General features: G+C 46.2%; 1 protein-coding gene across 1 annotated transcript in view; it reads right to left on the minus strand.

The window, feature by feature from the left end:
- The window catches only part of PCM1 (pericentriolar material 1), a 1,078,029-nt gene that overhangs the window by 97,674 nt on the left and 960,079 nt on the right, over positions 1–20,276 (minus strand). Inside the window, 1 exon segment of the mRNA XM_029604912.1 lies at positions 8,956–9,116. Coding sequence (XP_029460772.1) covers positions 8,956–9,116 — 161 coding nt within the window.

A 20,276-nucleotide genomic window follows, 5' to 3' on the forward strand; every position in this document is an offset into this window, starting at 1 on the left:
AAGACATAAGTTTGTCATTGTTTATTATCTGTTGCAATGTAAACCGGAGTGATAGGTAACACTGTTACCTGAACTTCGGTATAGAAAAGTTAATAAATAAATAAATAGGTCACTAAATTCTGTGCAATGTACATAAATTAATTTGACAAGATGGCTAAGTGGCAGTTTTGTACACTGCCATGCAGAATATATGGGTTGAATAAATGAACCCAGCTTCTGCTCTTTGACCTGGACATACCGCAGAAGCAGCTTTAACAATGCGCAGAGGTGAAATAGGGAGTCTTAGCCACTGTACCATACTAATACGTAATATTCAAACTCAATGTACACATGGTGGATACTGGAGGAAAGCGCCAGAATAGAAATAAGGGAAATATATGAGATATCTATATCTATATCTCTCTCTCTCTCTCCACACACACACACACACACTTGAAAAGATGCTGACAAATTTTAAATCTTTCTGCAATTTTTTTTTATGCAAAATTATTATTCTCACTGGACAAGCAGGATGGGCATGCCCAGGATGGCAACAACCCTGCAACTAGCAGGAGTCCCCCTTCAGTCTTCTTTTTTCCACACAGCAGTAGCCACGCGGTTTAAGGAGCTCCATAGAGATTCCTGACAGGAATTTTCCTCACGGAATTACTACAAACTTTCATACCCCATAGGGATGCCCCTTTCGAATTTTTGCTCCCGCGGTACTCCGGTAAGTTTTTTACCTGGTTCCGGTAGACTCCCATCGAGTTTGGCCCTCGTGGCCAACTGGCCGTCGACTGCACAGCAGCTCAATTTTTTCAAAAGCCATGGCGTCGGGGTTCCGTCGGTGCCCGACTGTACTTGCACCATGTCCATAACAGATCCTCATAAAGTCTGTGTAATGTGCCTTGGGTGCGAGCATGATGTCCTGACTTGCATCAAATGTGCCTTAAAGACACCAAAAGGTCGCAAAGCCAGAATGGAGAAATGGAACTTCTCTTTCGTTCCCAAACTCCGACGCCGTCTATTGCATCAACGTTGTCCGAACCGACACAGTCCACTTCGCTCCAGCATCGGGCACCAGCCGGTGACCATCTGGCGTCGACGACTTCCCGGCCATCGACAACCTCTACTCCTCCTCAAGATCGAGGGGATCGTAGAGAGAAACATCGGCATCGACAACGAAAGCCTCAGACCATCGATGAAGGAAAATCATCAAATTCGCCATCATCCAAGCTGCCATCGAAGAAACCCTGTTCAGAAAAGGCATTGACCCTTTCTGGGATGGGGTCACCGAGGCAACCCTCACCCGGACAGGTATCGGGAGCTGCGACTCCACCTTTAATGGTGGTCCCTCCGGCTATGCCTCTGCTTCCTTCTTCCCTTCCGGAGCTGCTTGCTCCAGGTCTCTGAAAAGAACTGGACCGGATGGTTCAGGAGGCCATTGATAAGGCGATCCACAGGTTCCAAGTTTCTCCGACGCTGACACTGGTGCCAATTGTGGAACCGACCACCGATCCCATTCCAGCAGCATTGGCACCGCTGCTCTCGAAGATGGAAGCGCTTATAGCTGCTTTCCACCGATGGATCCTGGGTCACCGGTGGCTCCGGTGCCTTCTCCACTTACGCTTTCATCGGGAGGAGAAACACCGTTCCGTATTCCTCCATCGGGAGTCTTGTCGATGCCTCAGCCATCGATGCCGATCCGGCCATCGGCGCCACCGATCCATCCATTGATGCCCTCAATGCCTGCACCGGTGCCTCCAGTACTTCCCCTCAATGCCTTCAGAGCCTAGACCAGGACCTTCAGGAATACCATCGTCCCGTCCTTCTCAGGTTCCTAGAGGGACAGGTGCTGATCCTTATGACACCTGGACTGACTATTCATCTCAAGACACCGACGATTTACCATCTCCTCCTTCTCCTATGGAAAACAGGAAGCGTTCTCCTCCAGAGGACTTGTCCTTCATAAATTTTGTGAAGGAAATGTCTGAGTTGGTTCCCTTCCAATTATAGACTGAACAAGATGATAAGCACCAAATGATGGAGCTGTTACAATTTCTGGATGCTCCCAAGGAAATAACCTCCATCCCTATTCATCAGGTTCTTTTGGATCTTCTCAAAAAGAACTGGGAACACCCTGGTTTGGTAGCTCCAGTCAACCGAAAGGCAGATACCACTTACTTGGTCCAGTCAGCCCCAGGGTTCCAGAAACCTCAGCTGGATCACCAATCCAAGGTAGTAGAGTCTGCCCAAAAAAAGGGCACGACGCTCAAAACCCCACTCTTCTTTCCCCCCAGGTAAGGTACAGAAATTCCTGGATGCCATTGGCCAGCGTGTCTTCCAGGGATTAATGTTCATCTCTCGGATCGCCTCTTACCAGCTGTATATGACCCTGCATCAGCAATTCCAGGAACAGCTTCAAACCCTGGTACACAAGGGTTTTGAAGCAGGGACGCATGAAATAAGATCCTCTTACGATATCTTTGACACCGCTTCCAGGGTATCTGCAGCTGCCATTTCTGCAAGAAGATGGGCTTGATAAGTCTTCAGACTTCGCCCTGAAGTACAAGACAGATTGTCCGATCTGCCTTGCATAGGAGACAATCTGTTTGGTGAACAGATCCAGCGGACGGTGGCAGAACTCAAAGAGCATCATGAGACCCTTCACCAACTCTCTCTGATGCCTTCTGAGTATTCCTCCAAACAGCCATTCAGGAAGGATACTAAAAAGTCATTCTTCCGTCCAAAGAAATCCTATCCACCACCTTCTAGAAGTCATTCCACGAGACCTTTCCAGAAGGCCCAGTCTCGTCAACCTCGGAAACAAAAGCTGCAACCAGCTCCTCAGCCGGGCCCTGCTTCCGGCTTTTGACTCCGGCATAGAGAGCAGCCCTGCTTCCGGCATAGAGAGCCCTGCTTCCGGCATAGAGAGCAGCATCCAGCTTCCACTGCCTCAGATACCAGTGGGGGGTCGATTGTGCCATTTCAACAACAGATGGCACACAATCACCTCAGACCAGTAGGACCTTGCCATAATCTCTCAGGGTTATCACCTGAACTTTCTCTCCATCCCACCGGATTCCCCACCTCGGCTGACGTGGGGGGAATATCAGACCACTCACTACTCCTGGAACAGGTGGTTTCCCTCCTCCTCCAGTCCAGAGCAATAGAACCAGTGCCCTACTCCCAACAAGGCCTAGGATTCTATTCCTGGTACTTTCTATTCCCCAAAAGGTCAGGCGGCGTTCATCCAATTCTGGACCTATGTGCCCTCAACAAGTAACTCCAGTGAGAAAAGTTCAAGATGGTAACCTTGGGTTCCCTTCTTCCTCTTCTGCAATGAGGAGACTGGCTCTGCTCTCTAGACCTCCAGGACACCTACACACACATTGCGATAACTCCATCTCATCGCAGATTTCTGAGATTTCTTTTTTTTAAAATTTTTTTAAAATTTGCACTTTATTATAATTTTCACAAAGTATACATAAATATACTCTCAAGAAAGAAGAATAAAGAGATACATACAAAATATAAGGATAACCTCTCCAACTAAATTTCAATCTTAATCACTATATGTTCTCCTAAGAAACATGGATGAGTGAGACCTGTAAACCATAGGGGAGATATTAAAGAACAATTTTAAGTAACTAGCTTAACGATTTGATGGTTACCAATTGGTTACTGATTACCAAACTTTATTGTGGGGCTATGGTCACCATTCTTGCGTTCAAAAAAGATTTCAGCTGTTCAATAACAGTAAATGCAAAGCTTTCACCTTTACCCTTAATAAGACATCTACAGGGATATCTTAATAAGAAAGTGTAGCCTAAGGCTACTACCTGAGGTCTCAATTTTAAGAACTCCTGTCTCCTTAATTGGGTGGGTCTAGCAAAATCAGGAAAAATCTTGACCAGTTGGCCAAAAAAAGTTTCAGAAGAATTTTGAAAGAATGCTTTCATTACGTTGCTAACATCTTTTTCTATGACAAACGATACTAATAACGTACCCCTGCCCAGTATCTCTACAGCAGAACTTTCAATAAATTGAGTTAAATTCTCAAAAATAGCCAATTGGTCTCCCTCGGTTTTTCTTTCAATTTTGGTGAGGAAGTAGGCCTTATTTATGATGGGCAATTTAGATTCTTCAAATTTTCTAAGAAAAATCTTTTCAGTGTGCTTTGAACATCCTCTCCTAAAGCACTAGGGAAATTTAAGAATCGTAAGTTCAAGTGTCTGTTGTAATTTTCCAGTGCTTCCAATCTTTTAGACTGGTATGCCAAATCTTTTATCATTTTAACATCGACCATTTGAACTTGTAAAGTTTTTTTCTCCACCTCTTTCATCCTACTTCCAAGATCTCTCATTTGATCCTCCGTCTTAAGTTTCAGGTTTTGCATGTCAATGTCCATTTTATTATATCTAGCATCAGCTTCCTTCACATATTGTCCAGTACTGGCCATTAACTCCCACAATAAGTCCAATGTTACCGTGGGTGGTTTGGGGGGAATAGTAAACTCACCCCTTCCCTGTTCCCTCGGCTGCATAGGGACTCTCCCGGTTGCAATCTCCGAAAGCCTCCTTGCCTCCTCATTCGGGTAAACTGGAGATATCAAAATCTCCCGATCTTCCTGACCCGGCGTAACTGCTGCTCCCAGCAGACTCGAGGAGAACCTCGGGCTAGACGCCTCTGCTCCCTCTCGGCGTCCCCCCCCCCCCCCCGATGAGGGAGTGATGTCATCAAGAGGCGTCTGCTGTAGGACTAGGTAGGCATACCACGGTTGTCGGGGCCATGTCGGAGCTATGAGAATGAGATCAGCTCTGTCTGTGATGCACTTCTGGATGGTCCTCGATATGAACGGGATGGAGGAAAAGTATATAGCAGTCCTTCCGTCCACGCGAGCACTTTCCTGCTCTCTGTGGCGAAGAGATCTATGGAGGGGTGGCCCCACACTTGAAATAGGTGGTCTGCCACCTCCTGGTTGAGTTTCCATTCATGGATATGGAAAATCCTGCTGAGTCTGTCTGCTCTTGAGTTTCCTATACCGGGGAGATAAGTTGCATGGAATGCGATGGACACTTCCCTTCTGCCCATTCCAAGATGTGTACGGCTTCTCAGCAGAGCCTCCATGACCTGGATCCTCCTTCCTTGTTTATGTAAAACTTCGCACCTGGTTGTCTGTGTGGATCATGACTGTCTTCCCCCCCTAAGGCGTCCCTGAACGTGTGCAGGGCGTACCTGATCGCTCGCAGTTCCAACAGGTTTATTGTTGCGTTCTATGATCTATGAAGGCACCCCAGCCTTTGCTCGAGGTGTCTGTGGTCAGGATGACCTGATGAACCGGCTGTTGAAGAGGCATTCCCATGAACAGTGTCGTAGGGCGCAGCCACCACTGGAGATCCCTTTTCATGCTCGTGGTGACCTTGATTTGTTATGACAGGGGGGTGTAGATGCTGTGTCCACTGTATTTTCAGGCCCCACTGTAGTCTACGCATATGTAGGCATGTGTGGCACCACGTAGACTGACGCTCCCATGTGCCCCAGGACGGTAAACATTTGCCGGGCTGGGGAGTGTGTGACTGCCAGCAGTTGTGTAGCCAGGGTCTGCAGAGCATGCCCCCTGGATTCCGGCAGGAATGCCTTGCCTTTCGTTCAATTACTGCCCCAATAAATTGAAGGGTTTGGGCTGGCTGTAGGTTGGACTTCTTGTAGTTGATAAGCAAGCCCAACTCTTCCAGGCATCAGATGGTGATTTGTAGGTTGCCCTGCAGGGAGGATGAGTCCAGGGCAACTAGCAGCCAGTCGTCGAGGTAAGTAAACAGCTATATTCCCTGTTTCCTGAGATGGGTCACCACCACTGCTAGGCACTTGGTAAAGACTCTCGGGGTCGACGAAAGCCCAAATGGGATTACTTTGTACTGGAAGTGGTGCCTGATGACCTGAAAGCAGAGGTACTGCCAACAGGTAAGGTGGATGGGGATGTGGGCAAACACATCCTTTAAGTCTAGGGTGCTCATCCAGTCGTTGGCCTGTAAAAAGGGTATGATGGACTTGAGGGAAGTCATCTTGAACTTCTCCTTGCAAATGAATCTTGAGCGACTGTAGGTCCAGTGAAGGCCTCACGATTTCTTGGGAATGAGGAAGTATGGGGCATAAAATCCCTGATTCCACAAGGAAGTCGGCGGATGCAGTCCTGGTGAAGCAGTCCGGAGACCTCTTCTTTGAGGGCATTCTTGCTGCACGCTCCATCCCCCTGTATCCATTCCAGATGCGGGAGGGTCAGTGTTTTGAAATTCAGGGTGTAGCCCTTCTTGATGATCTGAAATACTCAGCAATCGGTCATAATTCCCTCCCAGGATTAATAAAAATGGGAGAGTCTTCCCTCCCACCGTTATCGGAGAAGATGGTTTGGGTGTTCCTAAAACCCCTGCAGGGTCTTGGAGTTGCTTGGGTCTGTGGGGCCATGCGGCTTGTGCGAGTTGCGTTGCTGACCATGGCTTTGTGTTTGCTGTTGCTGCAGTCCCCTGGGTGGTTGGTATGACATCAGGCAAAAGGAGGGGTAAGGTCTGCCCGTAAGCGATTGAGCGTGTGCTCTACGGGGGGGGGAAGCATATCTTCTTCCGGATCCCTGCATTGCTGTGTCAACCAACACTCTCCGGTGCCTTGATCCTACATCATGATTCTTATGCTTTGACGCATGTGAAATGGCGTGGCACCGTGCGTCGCATCAGCATCAAAGACTTGCCTGGGCCTTTGAAGCTGCTGCTCATCTTTTGGTGTTCCCTGCGTTGAGGCGGCGTGGGCACACTTCCACGGGGCCCTTAAGTCGCCTGAGGGGGGCTTGCTGAGGAGGCCCTTTTCGTCTTGGCTCTCAGGGGTTCCTGGCTGGGCCCTGGAGAGGACCGAGTGGATCCTCAAGCTGGATCTGTAGCGCAGGATTCTGCTGTTGCCTCCTTCAGCTTCTCTGCCTTCGTTATCCGCTGCCTGCGTACTCTTGGGGACATGCGGCAGCAGTCCCTGCAGCTGGATGGGTCATGGTTGGGCTCCAGGCAAATGTAACAGAGCACATAGCCATCTGTTACAGACAACACCTTTCCGCACTGGCAGAATTTAAAGCCAAGCGGTCTTGGCATCACTATCTTGCTGTTTGCAGCAAAGCACTTACAAAAAGTTAAGTTGAAGCCAAAAATGGCAACGGTAAGGGAGTCTAGGAGCTCCGCGAGCAGCCTGCAACTCGGAAGAACAAGACCGAGGCAAGCTGGGAGTTGCGTGGGAGAGGACACACACAGGTACACAGAGCACAGCTCTAGGTGCTTTGAGGATCTCCGCCACCTAGAGGACATTCCCAGGCAGCATGGCTAATTCAACCTGCTTATCTGTGTGAAAATCAAGAATTACAGGACACAAACTGTTATTGTTAAGCAACAGGCTCAGTTTTTCAACAGTCACAACAGGCTGCATATCACTCGAATTTAATCATTCACCAGCTTTTTATATCTTTATATTTTACAATCGGGGTAAACAAATAAGTGTGGGGTAGCTTGCTTAATACGTCGGTTACTACCCTAAACCAATTAAGCCTGATATCACTTTGAATGCATATATAGCGTTGCTCTCTGCTTCAACGGAAGGGGGAAAAGGGGGAAATGTGGAAAACAGGATTTACATTCAGACAACATCCAACAAGGCAATGATCTGTGCAGTCTGGGTAAACAAGCATCGGGGTAACTTGCTGGATGCGGCGGTTACTACTCTTAACCATTAAGCCTTATGCTCACCTTTGATGCAACTCAACATTTCTATGTGCATCAATGGCAGGGGATGACAGGAAACTTTAACCAAACAGTTACTAACAAAGGACCTGAAATTGGTGGTTGGAGAAACACATATGTATGGGAAAATAAGTGTGGGAGCTTGCTGGGCAGACTGGATGGGCCGACTGGTCTTTTTCTGCCGTGTTTCTTGGTGCACCCTCTTGCACGTGCTGACCCCCAATTTTATTACTTGCGCGCCTGCACGTGAAAGTTATAAAATCGGGCGTACATGTGTGTGAGCCTGGTATTGCGTGCAAATGTACACCCACGTGCTGGTTTGAAAATCTACCCCTAAGTCTATTAGAAAGTGTTCCAGAAAAGAAAACCTGTTTACAGTCCAAATGGAAAGGCCCTTACCAAGTGCTATTGGTCAGATTACTTATCTTGGCCAATATTCTCTAGAATAAAAATCTTAAAAGGATTTTGGTCCTAATTTGTTATATCCACTAAACAGTTATAAAGGACCATTATTCAATGAGTTCATTCCTCCTCCATAGTTCAAACTTGCTATATTGCCATGGCTCTTGTGTCCAAAAACCAAACCACCTTGTTGAATAACGGTCCTTTATGATTTTTTGGTGGATGTAATTGGGACCATAGTCCTTTTAAGATTTTTATTCTAGAGAACACTTTGGACAAGATAAGTAATCTTATTGCATATAAAAAGAGACCTAAAAAAATTTAAAGACATAAAAATCTGATGCATGATTAAATTCTGGTGATAAGTAGCCTGTTGTAAAAGCACTGAAAAACTGAGCTGGCACTTACCAATAAGAGTTTGTGTCCTATAGCTCTTGATTTTCCCACTTTATATGACACCAGCTTAAATATCGTACCTAGGGAAATAGTTTTTAGTCTCCTGGCAATTATTGTGAGGATATGTTTACATTTATTGTCACTGTTCTTCTGCACTGAGGTATTTCATTTTGAACAGTTGACAAGCTTGTTTTTGGTAATTAAGGAGTCTAGCTATATAAAAGCTAACAACTCTAGTGTGCTGGTTCCGGGGAAATGTGCAGAAGCAGATTACAAACCTTTTTTTTTAAGCACCTGGCATATTCTACTGGTATTGATTATAGTTTAGCTGCTGTTACATTTATATTCATGCTCCTGCAATATTTAATGAAAAGTTAAAGTACTATAAACAAAATTCCAAGGTTACCTTTAACTCCTTTTCATTCTCATCTGTAATTTCACTGTTGACCTGAAGTGACGTCTGAACATCCACAGGCCCTGCTTCAAACTCATCTGTTTCTTCATACTCATTCTCATCTTCTCCACTTCCATAGTTTGTTAAAGCTTGGGTTTCAGCTTTAGATAAACCTATATAAACAATTTAATATTAGTCCAAAAGTAAACCATTCAGTTTCTGTGAAGTTGAAATGTATATTAACCATTAATTTCCTTTCCTTTACTCCTACCAGACCAGGGGGTTACCTCCTCTTTCCAGCAGATGTAACTCTGAAAAGTAGCCTGTACTCCCTATAAGAGGTGGAGCAGCATAAATCTAGTCAGTATTTCTTACTCAAACTAAAAATGTAACTACCTCAACAAGGGCTTCTAGTAATAAAAAGAATACCACAATAATAAAATGTACAATTTCATTACTTTTTCTCTCAATATAAAACTTGAAAAGGAACTTAGCACATCCCTTTCCATCAAAAAGCATTCCTTCCCACCAAGATGCTTACTTCCTGGGAAGGCCCTGTACTAGTCCATTAATACCAAACAAAAGGAAATTAATGGCAAGTATAAATTTCACCTTCTTTAAACTAACCCAGACTTGCCCAGACCAGTAGGACAAACCCAAGCACCATTATTGAGGGGGGGTACCAGCTGCAGCAGCTTAAGTACTCCTTGCATATCAAGTTTGTAATGTTTAGCAAAGAGGTGCAATGACCACCATACTTCCACTCTGCAAATTTTCTCTAAGGAAACCACCCCATTCTCTGCACATGATGCCATTTGTGCTTGCATAGGGTGAGCCTGCAAGACCCTTAGAAATGTAAGTTGAACCAAAAGCTTCCTTAATCTATCTCACTATAGTGGGCTTCAACAGTCTCCTTTCCTGGGTCCTCTGAAAACCACAATCTGACTTGCAGAAGGATTTTTGACTTTCAGAGACTGCAAAAGACTCTGACATCCAAGGTATGGAGAGAAAACTCTCCTCTGAGTCTCTTCCTTCCTACTGGCAAAACCTACCTGATTGAGATGAAAATGAGATACTATGTTGGGAAGAAAGGTCACTCTTTCCTGAGTAAAAAAAAACTATTATGGGTCCCGACGAAAAAAAAAGGACTTGAATTTAAAAAATCTTTCTCGATGTATAAATACCCACCACAAACACTGCTTTAAGCATTACATCCCTAAGCGAGGCCGCCTTCAATGGCTCAAAAGAAGCCCCAGGTGAAAAGGAGGTCTAATGTGCTTAACCCCCTTCAGAAAACTCAACATATCCAAGTGAGCAACAAGGGAAGTGTTGCGCTGGAGGTGGACACTTGGCCTGGGCGCAGGATTGGTACGGCCCTCTGAGGGGACCCAGAGGGCGCCTGCCACCAGGAGGCGGAGCACATAAGGAGACAGAGGCAATCTGGAACTTCACCAATAATGGCCCGGGGGTTCCAGGGAGCGAGAAAGGGCGTCAACGCGGGTGTTTTTCTCAGTCGGGGGATATCGGAGCTCAAAATTGAATCTTGCAAAGAAAAGAGCCCAGTGGGCCTGGCGAAGTTTCAGTAACTGAGCTTCCTTCAATTGCTCCAAGTTTTTATAGTCAGTGAAGATAGTAAAACGGTGCTGGGCCCCCTCGAGCCAGGGGTGGCATTCCTGGAGGGCCAACTTGATGGCCAACAGCTCAGGGTCCCCAATGGAGTAGTTATGTTCGGCTGAAGAGAATTTGTGAGAGTAGAACGAGCATGGCAGAGGTTTACTCTTTGAGGAGTATTGGCTGAGAACCGCATCGGCTCCGATGGCCGAAGCGTCCACCTCCACCACGAACGGTTGGTTCGGGTCAGGTTGTCGAAGACAGAGTTCGGTCTGGAAAGCTTCCTTGAGGTCCTGGAAGGCTGCTTGGGCTCGTGGGCTCCACTCCTTGATATTACACCCTTTCCGGGTCATCACGGTTAAGGGTGCCGCTAACGTGGAGTAGTCCGCAATGAAGTGGCGGTAGTAACTGGTGAAGCCCAAGAATCTCTGGAGGGATCGTAGCCCGACAGGTTGCGGCCATTTGTGGATTCCTTGTAGTTTGTCGGGGTCCATAGTGAAACCTTGTTGGGATATGATGTGACCCAGAAATGGAAGACTAGAGTGCTCAGACAGACATTTCTCTAGTTTGGCGTAGAGGTGATGCTCGTGTAGACGTTGGAGAACTATCCAGACATGTTCTTGGTGGGATTCCAGGTCTTGTGAGAAAATCAGGATATCATCGAGGTAGACTATGACGGTGGAGTAGAGTAGATCTCGGAAGATCTCGTTCATCATTCTCTGGATGATGCCAGGGGCATTACACAGCCCGAAGGGCATCACAATGTACTCGTAGTTCCATCTTGCGTATTGAAAGCCATCTTCCAGATGTCTTCAGGTTGGATATGGTCCAGATTATAGGCCCCACGGAGGTCCAATTTGGTAAAGATCCGGGCCCCCTGGAGCCGATCGAATAATTCGCTAATAAGCGGAAGCGGGTACTGGTCCTTGCGGGTAATGGCATTCAGACCGAGGTAGTCGATGCACGGCCTTAAGGAGCCGTCCTTTTTTACGAAAAAGAACCCGGAGCCAGCAGGGAATGTCGAAGGCCTGATGAATCCCTTAGCTAGGTTTTCTTTGATGTACTATGACATGACCTGGGTCACGGGGAGCAAAAGCGGATAGGGTCCTCCCCTTGGTAGGTGTGGTGCCCGGTAACAGCTCGATTGGGCAGTTAAACTTCTGAAGAGGTGGTAATACGTCGGCTTGTTGCTTCGAGAAGACGTCTTGGTAGTCAGCGTAGGGCATAGGTAGCCCAGGAAGAGTCGTAGTCGTTAAGACTGGCACGGGCAGGGACACCCGCCCTAGGCAATGTTTCTGGCACAGAGCTGGAGTGACTCCCAATCAAACTGTGGGGAGTGTAGTTGCAGACAGAGTAGGCAAGGAACGATGGGGTGTACTGACTGTTTCAGGACCAGGAGGGAGATCTCTTCATTGTGGTGGGTCCCTACGGTCAGCTGGATGGCTAAGGTGACATGGGTCATGCGGTCGGGGTAGAAGGTTCTCCATGGATAGAGGCTATCCGTAGCGGAACCTCAAGGGGTCGCGTAGGAATCTGGAGTAATGTGACTAATTCTTCAAGGATAAAATTCCCACCAGCCCCAGTATCCACGAGGGTGGTGGTAGCAAAGGTGTGTGCCTCCTGAGAGAGGGGGACTGGAAGCAGTAGTTGAGGGCCTGTAACAGTAGTGCCCAAGCTCGGGACCCCCATCGGGCTCAGGCTTTGGAGTTTCCTGGATGCACCGGACAGGTCTGAATATAGCGGCCTGGACCCCCACAGTAGAAGCAGAGACCAGACTTCCGCCTTTGGAGGCGTTCCTCGGGAGTAAGACGACCGTGCTTTGATCTGCATCAGTTCTTCCGTCGGCGGGGAAGACTACCGGTGGTGCCCTAGGTTTGGGGCTAACGGTCCAAGGTGGTTCCGGGGCCGCTCATCGTATTGTCCTTACTTCCCGATGCCATTTCTGGAGGCGGTGGTCAATCCGCCCAACCAGAAAGGTGAGGTCCTCCAAAGATGTGGGAATCTCTCGGGCTGCTAGCTCGTCTTTTAGGGGAGAAGACAGTCCATTGAGATAGAGTACCCGCAGGCAGTCCTCCTGCCATGCCAATTCCGTGGCTAGGGTCCGGAACTCAATGGTGAGAGAGTGAGACCCCTGGCGGAGATGCTATCCAGCGACTGCCTGCTGGCCTGGGTCATCAAAGGTACATCAGAACGTGGATATGAAGTGAGGGAGCTCCTGTAGTAGGGAATCAGAACGAGGCCCATGCCAGGGCTTTCCCCTCCAGGCGTGAGAGGTTAAAAGTGACCTTTGTCACTTCGTCTGGAAACAGAGGGTTGTAACGCAAACTGCATGAAACACTGGTTAATGGACCCTCGGCAGAGATGAGGGTCCCTGTTGAACTGGGGAGGAGCTGGGAGGGGCAGCAGTGCCCGTGAGGGCGATGAACCAGAGGAAGTGCTACTAGGAAGAGTCGCGTGGTTGACCATGGCGGACTCAGCAAGTTGAAATGTAATTTCTCCACTGAGGTGGTCAATGCCTCGATGTATTGTTGCTGCTCCCGGACACGTGTAGCCAGGCCCGGAATAGCCTGCAAGGCGGAGGACTCCGCGGAGTTCATGGCCTTGGCAATCTGTTGCGCTAGAGGTGGACCCTTGGCCTGGCACAGGATTGGTACGGCCCTCTGAGGGGACCCAAAGGGCACCTGCCACCAGGAGGCGGAGCACACAAGGAGACAGAGGCTAGTTGGAACTTCACCAATAATGGCCCGGGGACCCTGCTGGTTGAGCCCTTGGATTTCCGGGCTATTTGGGCTTAGGTGGGCCTCTGGGGGTCTCCAGGAAAGATGATGGAGAGGTGTGCCCACGAAGAGTAGAGGTGCGCGACTGACGGAAAACAGATGAGCTAGACCGGAACAGAGAGTACCGGAGACCACGAGTACGAGGCAGGAACTGAAGGTCCTCCGGGCAGAGTAGGCAGCGCTTAGTGGTCTAGCTCGAGGAAGGCCGCGGGCAGCGTCCTGGCAGGTGGAGCTGGTGGTCACAGGAGAAGCGGAGAGTGTGTCCGAATGGAGCGCAAGGGTCAAAGCCAGGGTATCCGTCCGAGGAAGGTCAGCCAAAGCAAGGGTCAGTTCCAGGTATCAGTCTAAGCGTGGTCAGGGTCTTCTTCTGCCGTCATTTCTATGTTTCTTTTTTTTTTAATTTTATTTTTATTGACATTTCAAAGAAAAACAGATATATCCATCAGTCTTATATAGGATATATAGGATATTAATACAACTTTACATAGTAACAGTATACATATCTGATAATAAGTAATATGGGGGTCCAAGATTATACAAGCAGTTTATAAAGAAATATTTTCATTAATAAGACATTAACCACATAGAGTGTACCCCATGATTAACCCTCTAATTCCGAATCCCTGATGTTCCTTTCAGGAATGCGAATCTAAGTATACTCTTAATTGTGCTGGTTCAAAAAAAGATATATCTAGAGACTTGATAAATCACTATGCATTTACAGGGAAAACGTAAAATGAATTTTGCCTCTCTAGATATAACTTCAGACCTCATCTGATGAAATTTTCTCCTTTTTTCCTGCGTAGCCTTAGTTACATCCGGATATATCCAGACTCTATGTCCATGGAACCCACGCTCTTGATTGCGCAGGAAGAATTTCAATACTGTGTCTCTCTCTGCAGTAAACACAAAGGAAACAACTAAAGTCTCCCTAGTATCAATAACTGTATCTAAAGTCAAATCCAGTAAAGCAGAAACATTCAACGATGATACTTGTCTTCCCTGTTGTTATGGTGATTGTTCTTCCTTCCTTTCTTTAGATCCAGGTAATATATCTTAAGAGATGGCAGGTATCCCCTCTTCAGGAAAATTCAAAATATCCTTTAAGTAACTTTTAAACATGTGACGTGGGGATACTGCTCTTATCCTAGGCAAATTAATTATTCTCAAGTTGGCTCTCCTTTGTTCATTCTCCAATCTTTCCATTCTATTTGAACAAATTATATTTATTTTATTTATTTATTTAATTCTTTTTATATACGACCTTCATGACGGGTGTCATATCAAATCGGTTTACATGGAACAAGGGGTAAACATTCTTATCAACCGTTTAACAGTAAAATAATTAGAGGAGGTAAAAAAGTTACATATAACAAGGAGATCAAACTTGGGAATAGAAGAACGAGAAGGACAGAGGGATAACCCTTGTGATTAAAGGGTTTTGCTATGTAAGTTGTCCGGTAGGCTTGAGTATGTAGAGATCCGAAGTGAAAAGATTAAGGGAAAGCTTGGCTAAATAGCCAGGTTTTTTAGTTTTTCCGAATGTTTGTAGGCAGGGTTCCTGTCTTAGGTCCGGCGGTAAGTTGTTCCAGATAGTGGGTCCTGCTATCGAGAATGCTTGTTCTTTGGTTGCGGTGTTGGCGTGAGGTTTTGTTAGGAGGCATAATTAATTAATTATGCTGTACTTCTTCAGTTTTTTCTACTTTTTGTTGGATCTCTTTCACTGTATTTTCTAATACCAATATCTTGGAATCTAACTTCTTAGTATTTTGTAAATTGTCTTTCAGTATGCCCATCAGGGCTTTTATAGACCTATCCATTGATAATAATACTGTCCATATAGTGTCCAGAGTTATTACTGGAGGTTTAAGCAGCGGTAATTACAAAAAATATGTAACATGGTTTCGCTTCTCCCTGTGCCATCAGGGTCCCCTTCTCCTCCAATCTGCAGATGTTCCTCGGTCTCCATACCCTTGGAGCCTAGAGTAGCCAGGCTCTCCGAAACGAACAGTTTACCCGCAGTGCTTGCGGGCTCCAAATCATTTCTCGGGGTAGTAGTTTTTACTGAGACGACCTTCTCTTCCAGCCATTCTGCCGTCACTTCTCCGGGCAGATTGAAAATTCTCGACGGTAGCTCCGGGGTAATCGGTGCGCCGGGGCTAAGAGATGTTTCCTCGGCCTGGGGTCTTGGCATCTGCTCTCCATCGAGTGCCCCCGCGGCTCCTCCCTCCAGTGAATGTATCATGGGTCTCGCTAACAACGAGTCAATTCGCGGCTGTCTTTCTAGAATCGGTGTCGATGTAGACGAAATTCTCACTTTTGCCTTCCTCTTTGTGTGAGGCATGGCAAGAAAATAGAAGATTTACAGGGAAAACTAAGGAAATCTCTGCAAAGCGAGGTTGTGAGCGTCCAATCTATGCAGTGGCCCATCTTGGACCCATTTCTATGTTTCTATAAGTATCCGTAACTCTTAAATTTCCAAAGTCACACAATTTTAAGAAAATCCGAAAGGAAAATTAAGGAAATAACAGTAGTTATAAATTGAGATTTCAATTATTGAGATCAGCCAGTCATAAGATGATCTGATGAGAAAACATGCCCTCTGGAAGCAGTGCTACTTTATCACCAAGAATTGAGACAATAGAGATGGCGCAACCGACCCTGATCCTGAGTTATGAGAGTGGGAGCTACACCCAGGCGAATGGGATCCCTGATTGAGAGGTCTAGAAGTGTGGGAAACCATACTTGTCGAGGCCAATATGGGGCTATGAATATCATGGACTCCTTGTCCTGTTGTAGCTTCACTAGAGTTTTGGTTATGAGCGGTATCGGAGGATACGCGTATAGAAGGCCTGAGTTCCAAGGGCGAGCAAAGGCGTCCTTGGCTGGCTGGTTTTTCTGTTTGTGTAGAAAACAGAATCTGTCCACTTTGTGATTCAGATGTGACGCAAAGAGGTCTATTGTTGGTTGTCCCCAACGTTGAAATATCCTGGTCGCTATTAAGGGATCCAGGGACCACTTGTGTGGTTGGAACTGACGACTGAGTCGATCCGCCAGTACATTGTGAATGCCTGCCAGAGAAGTGGCCCATAGAAACATTGAGTGTGTCAGGGCCCAGTCCCAAATCTGTGCAGCTTCTTGACAAAGGAGATACGAGCCCGTACCTCCCTGTTTGTTGATGTACCACATGGCTACTGTGTTGTCCGTTTGGATGAGAACAGTCTTGTGTGAAAGGCAGTCCTTGAACGCATGCAGTGCATAACGTATAGCTCGAAGTTCCAGGAAATTGATTTGAAATGTTGCTTCGAGTTTTGTCCAAGTACCCTGGGTTTGGAGATTGTGTATGTGATCTCCCCAACCCAAGGTGGACGCATCTGTAGTTAAAGTTATCTGTGGGACTGGTTGTTGGAAGGGTAGACTCTTGCGCAAATTGTCCATGTTCGCCCACCAAAGTAGAGATGAACGTAGCTGGTGGATTACTTGAATTGGAGAGTATAGTGGTTGAATGGCTTGGATCCATTTGATCTTAAAGTCCATTGTGTTACTCTCATGGTGAGCCTTACCATAGGAGTGACATGAACTGTGGAGGCCATGTGGCCTAGTAAGGTTAGAAACTGATGAGCTGTTGCTTGTTTCATTGAGTAAATCGAGTTTGCGAAGAGGGAAAGTGTCTGTGCCCGATCTCCGGGTAGAAAGGGCCTTTGAGAGGACGGTGTTCAATTTTGCTCCTATGGTGAAATGGAGTGAGAAGGGACTTTTGATAACTGATGAGAAAGCCCATGGAGAGAAGTAGAGTAATTGTTTGTCTGAGAGAAGCCAGAGCTCCTTGTTGAGATTGACTTCTGATGAGCCAGCCGTCTAGATATGGAAATACATGGATACCTTCCTTGTGTAAGTGTGCTGCTATTACTGCCAGACATTTGGTGAATACTCTGGGAGCAGAGGCAAGTCCGAATGGTAGTACTCTGTACTGGAAATGTCGATGACCCACCATGAAGCGCAGATATTTGCGATGAGAAGGGAATATTGGAATGTGAGTGTAAGTGTCTTGAAGATCTAGAGAACAAAGCCAATCTCCTGTTTGAAGAAGTGGAAGCATGGTGCCTAGAGACACCATCCTGAATTTTCTTTCTTTAGAAATTTGTTGAGATTTCTGAGGTCTAGGATGGGACGTAGGCCTCCGGTTTTCTTTGGAATGAGGAAATAACGGGAATAGAATGCTCTACCCTGTTGAGTCAGGGGCACTGGCTCTACAGCCCTGGCTTTCAGAAGGGTGGATATTCTACTTGCAATTGAATTATGTGATTTTCGCTGAGAGAAAAAGGTCTCGGAGGAGAATCTGTTGGAATTGAGAGGAAATTGAGTTGGTAACCTCGAGATATTATTGCAAGTACCCATTGGTCTGTTGTTATTTGAACCTAATGGGTGTAAAAGGAGGATACTCGACCTCCTACCGGAAGCTCTGGATGAGGATTGGAGAGATGGCTGTGTTCCCTGGAAATGCCCTCAAAAGCCAGCTGCTGGACCAGTCTGTGGTGGAGGTTGTGGCCTAGTTGGGTCTAGGCTGTCTGGGCTGAGCCCTTTGTTGCGGACTAGAAGAGCTGCTCCTAGATGTAGGGGGGTAATACCGCCTCTGTCTATAGAAAGGTCTTCTAGAATCCTTCCTTTGAGACCTACGAATTGGCTGCGTTGGTGGATCCTGCGGGATCGATGAAAGCTTTCTCAGGGTCTCTGTATGCTCTTTTAATTGAGCAACTACATCCTGTATCTTAGATCCGAAAAGATTATCACCAAGACATGGGACATCTACTAACTTGTCCTGGACTTCAGGCCTGAGGTCAGAGGCTTTAAGCCATGCCCAACGTCTGGCACTTATACCCGAAGCAGCCACTCTGGAAGCAGTCTCGAAACCATCATAGGCTGCACGGACCTAGTGTTCGCCTGCTTTTAGCCCTTTATGAATGATCATTTGAGCTGCTTCCTGATGTTATTTATTTATTTTTAACTTTTAGATACCGATGTTCCTGTATATGATACATATCGCACCAGTTTACATAGAACTGAACTGTTGCCGTGGGGTCGTACATGGAACAAGAAACAAACAAGAAGTACAATTATATTATGGAGTACAATAATAGTAATTTATTTATTTATTTAACAGCTTTTAATATACCGACGTTCGTAGGGCACATCACGCCGGTTTACAAATAACTCAAAGAAGGAGGAATTACAATGAACAGGGGGCAAGGGATGGGAGCAGGCAAGAAAAGGGAGAAGGGTAGGGGAGATAGGAGAGGAAAGAGAGAAATGCAGGTAGCGCGAGAGAGAAAAACAACCGTAAATACAGAGAGGAACTTATTTACAATAATACAGTAATAAGAGTAACGGTAAAAAGAAATATAACATGAAATACCATAAGATAAAAATTGCGACATGGTAGTTAGAACTTTGCTGTACATTAGAATGTGAGAACCTCCAGTTATGCATGGTTTCAAATTCAAATATAAAAGGGAGTATATATAATAGTGCATTACGAAATGGGAAACACTGGATCGGATGAAGGAAAAACTGGTACAGTCCCTATCATGAGGGACCTGTTGGGGGGAATTATATAATAGTACATTAAGAAAGTCAGACCTTTAGTAAGTCAGTAAGGAACTAAAAGGGGGAGGAAAACTCTAGCGAGGGCATTTTGTGGAGCAAGGTGGAGACTCGGAGAGTATTATCCTTCGGAGAAAGCTTGACTGAAAAAGCAAAATTGCTTACCTTGTAATAGGTGTTATCCCAGGACAGCAGGATGTAGTCCTCGCATATGGGTGACATCAGTAATGGAGCCCTATGTACGGAAAACTTCTGTAAAAGTTTCTATGAAACTTTTGACTGGCACCAGAGTGCCTACTGAGCATGCCCAGCATGCCATGATATTCCCTACCACAAGGGTCTCCCTTCAGTCTGGTTTTGTAGCAAGTAGCGTTAGCCAAAAATAAAATAATAAAACGTATCGGACCCAACTCCGCGGGGTGGCGGGTGGGTTTCGTGAGGACTACATCCTGCTGTCCTGGGATAACACCTATTACAAGGTAAGCAATTTTGCTTTATCCCAGGACAAGCAGGATGCTAGTCCTCACATATGGATGATTAGCAAGCTAGAGGCTGAGTCATTTTGTAGTGAAGCAACAGTGAAGTATTGTTGATGAAATGAGTCAGCCGAAGATCACAGCAGGTTGGATGTAGAAGGAGTTGGGATTATACTGGAAACAAGTTCTTTAAGACGGATTGCCCATAGGCTGAATCTTGTCTTCCTTCTTTGTCTAAACAGTAGTGAGCTGTAAAAGTGTGAAGAGAACTCCATGTTGCTGCTTTACAAATGTCTAGAATAGGCACAGAGCGAAGGTGTGCTACTGAGGTTGACATTGCTTTTACTCGCCCTTGAAGAGTAAGGCCTGCTTTTTCATAACAAAATTGTATGCAATCTGCTAGCCAGTTTGACAGAGTATGCTTACCCACTGCTTTACCTGGTTTGTTTGGATCATAGGATACAAACAGCTGACTGGATTTCCTTTGGGCTGTTGTGCGGTTTAAATAGAAGGATAACGCACGTTTACAGTCCAATCTCTCATTCTATCAGTTTACAGTCCAATCCCTCATTCCCATCAGTCTTTCACCTGATGGGAATGAGGCCTAGGAAAGAATGTTGGTAAAACTATTGATTGGTTCAAGTGAAATTCCGTGACAACCTTAGGAAGGAAGTTTGGATGTGTACGGAGGACTACCCTGTCATGTAGGAACTTTGTAAAAGGTTCGTATGTGACTAGCGCTTGAAGTTCGCTGACCCTTCTAGCTGATGTAACGGCTATGAGAAATACTGTTTTCCAAGTAAGGTATTTTAGGTCACAGGTATTTATGGGTTCAAATGGAGAACGCATAAGCCTAGTTAATACTACG

Source organism: Rhinatrema bivittatum, chromosome 1, assembly GCF_901001135.1.
Source record: "Rhinatrema bivittatum chromosome 1, aRhiBiv1.1, whole genome shotgun sequence".
Classification (NCBI taxonomy): domain Eukaryota; kingdom Metazoa; phylum Chordata; class Amphibia; order Gymnophiona; family Rhinatrematidae; genus Rhinatrema; species Rhinatrema bivittatum.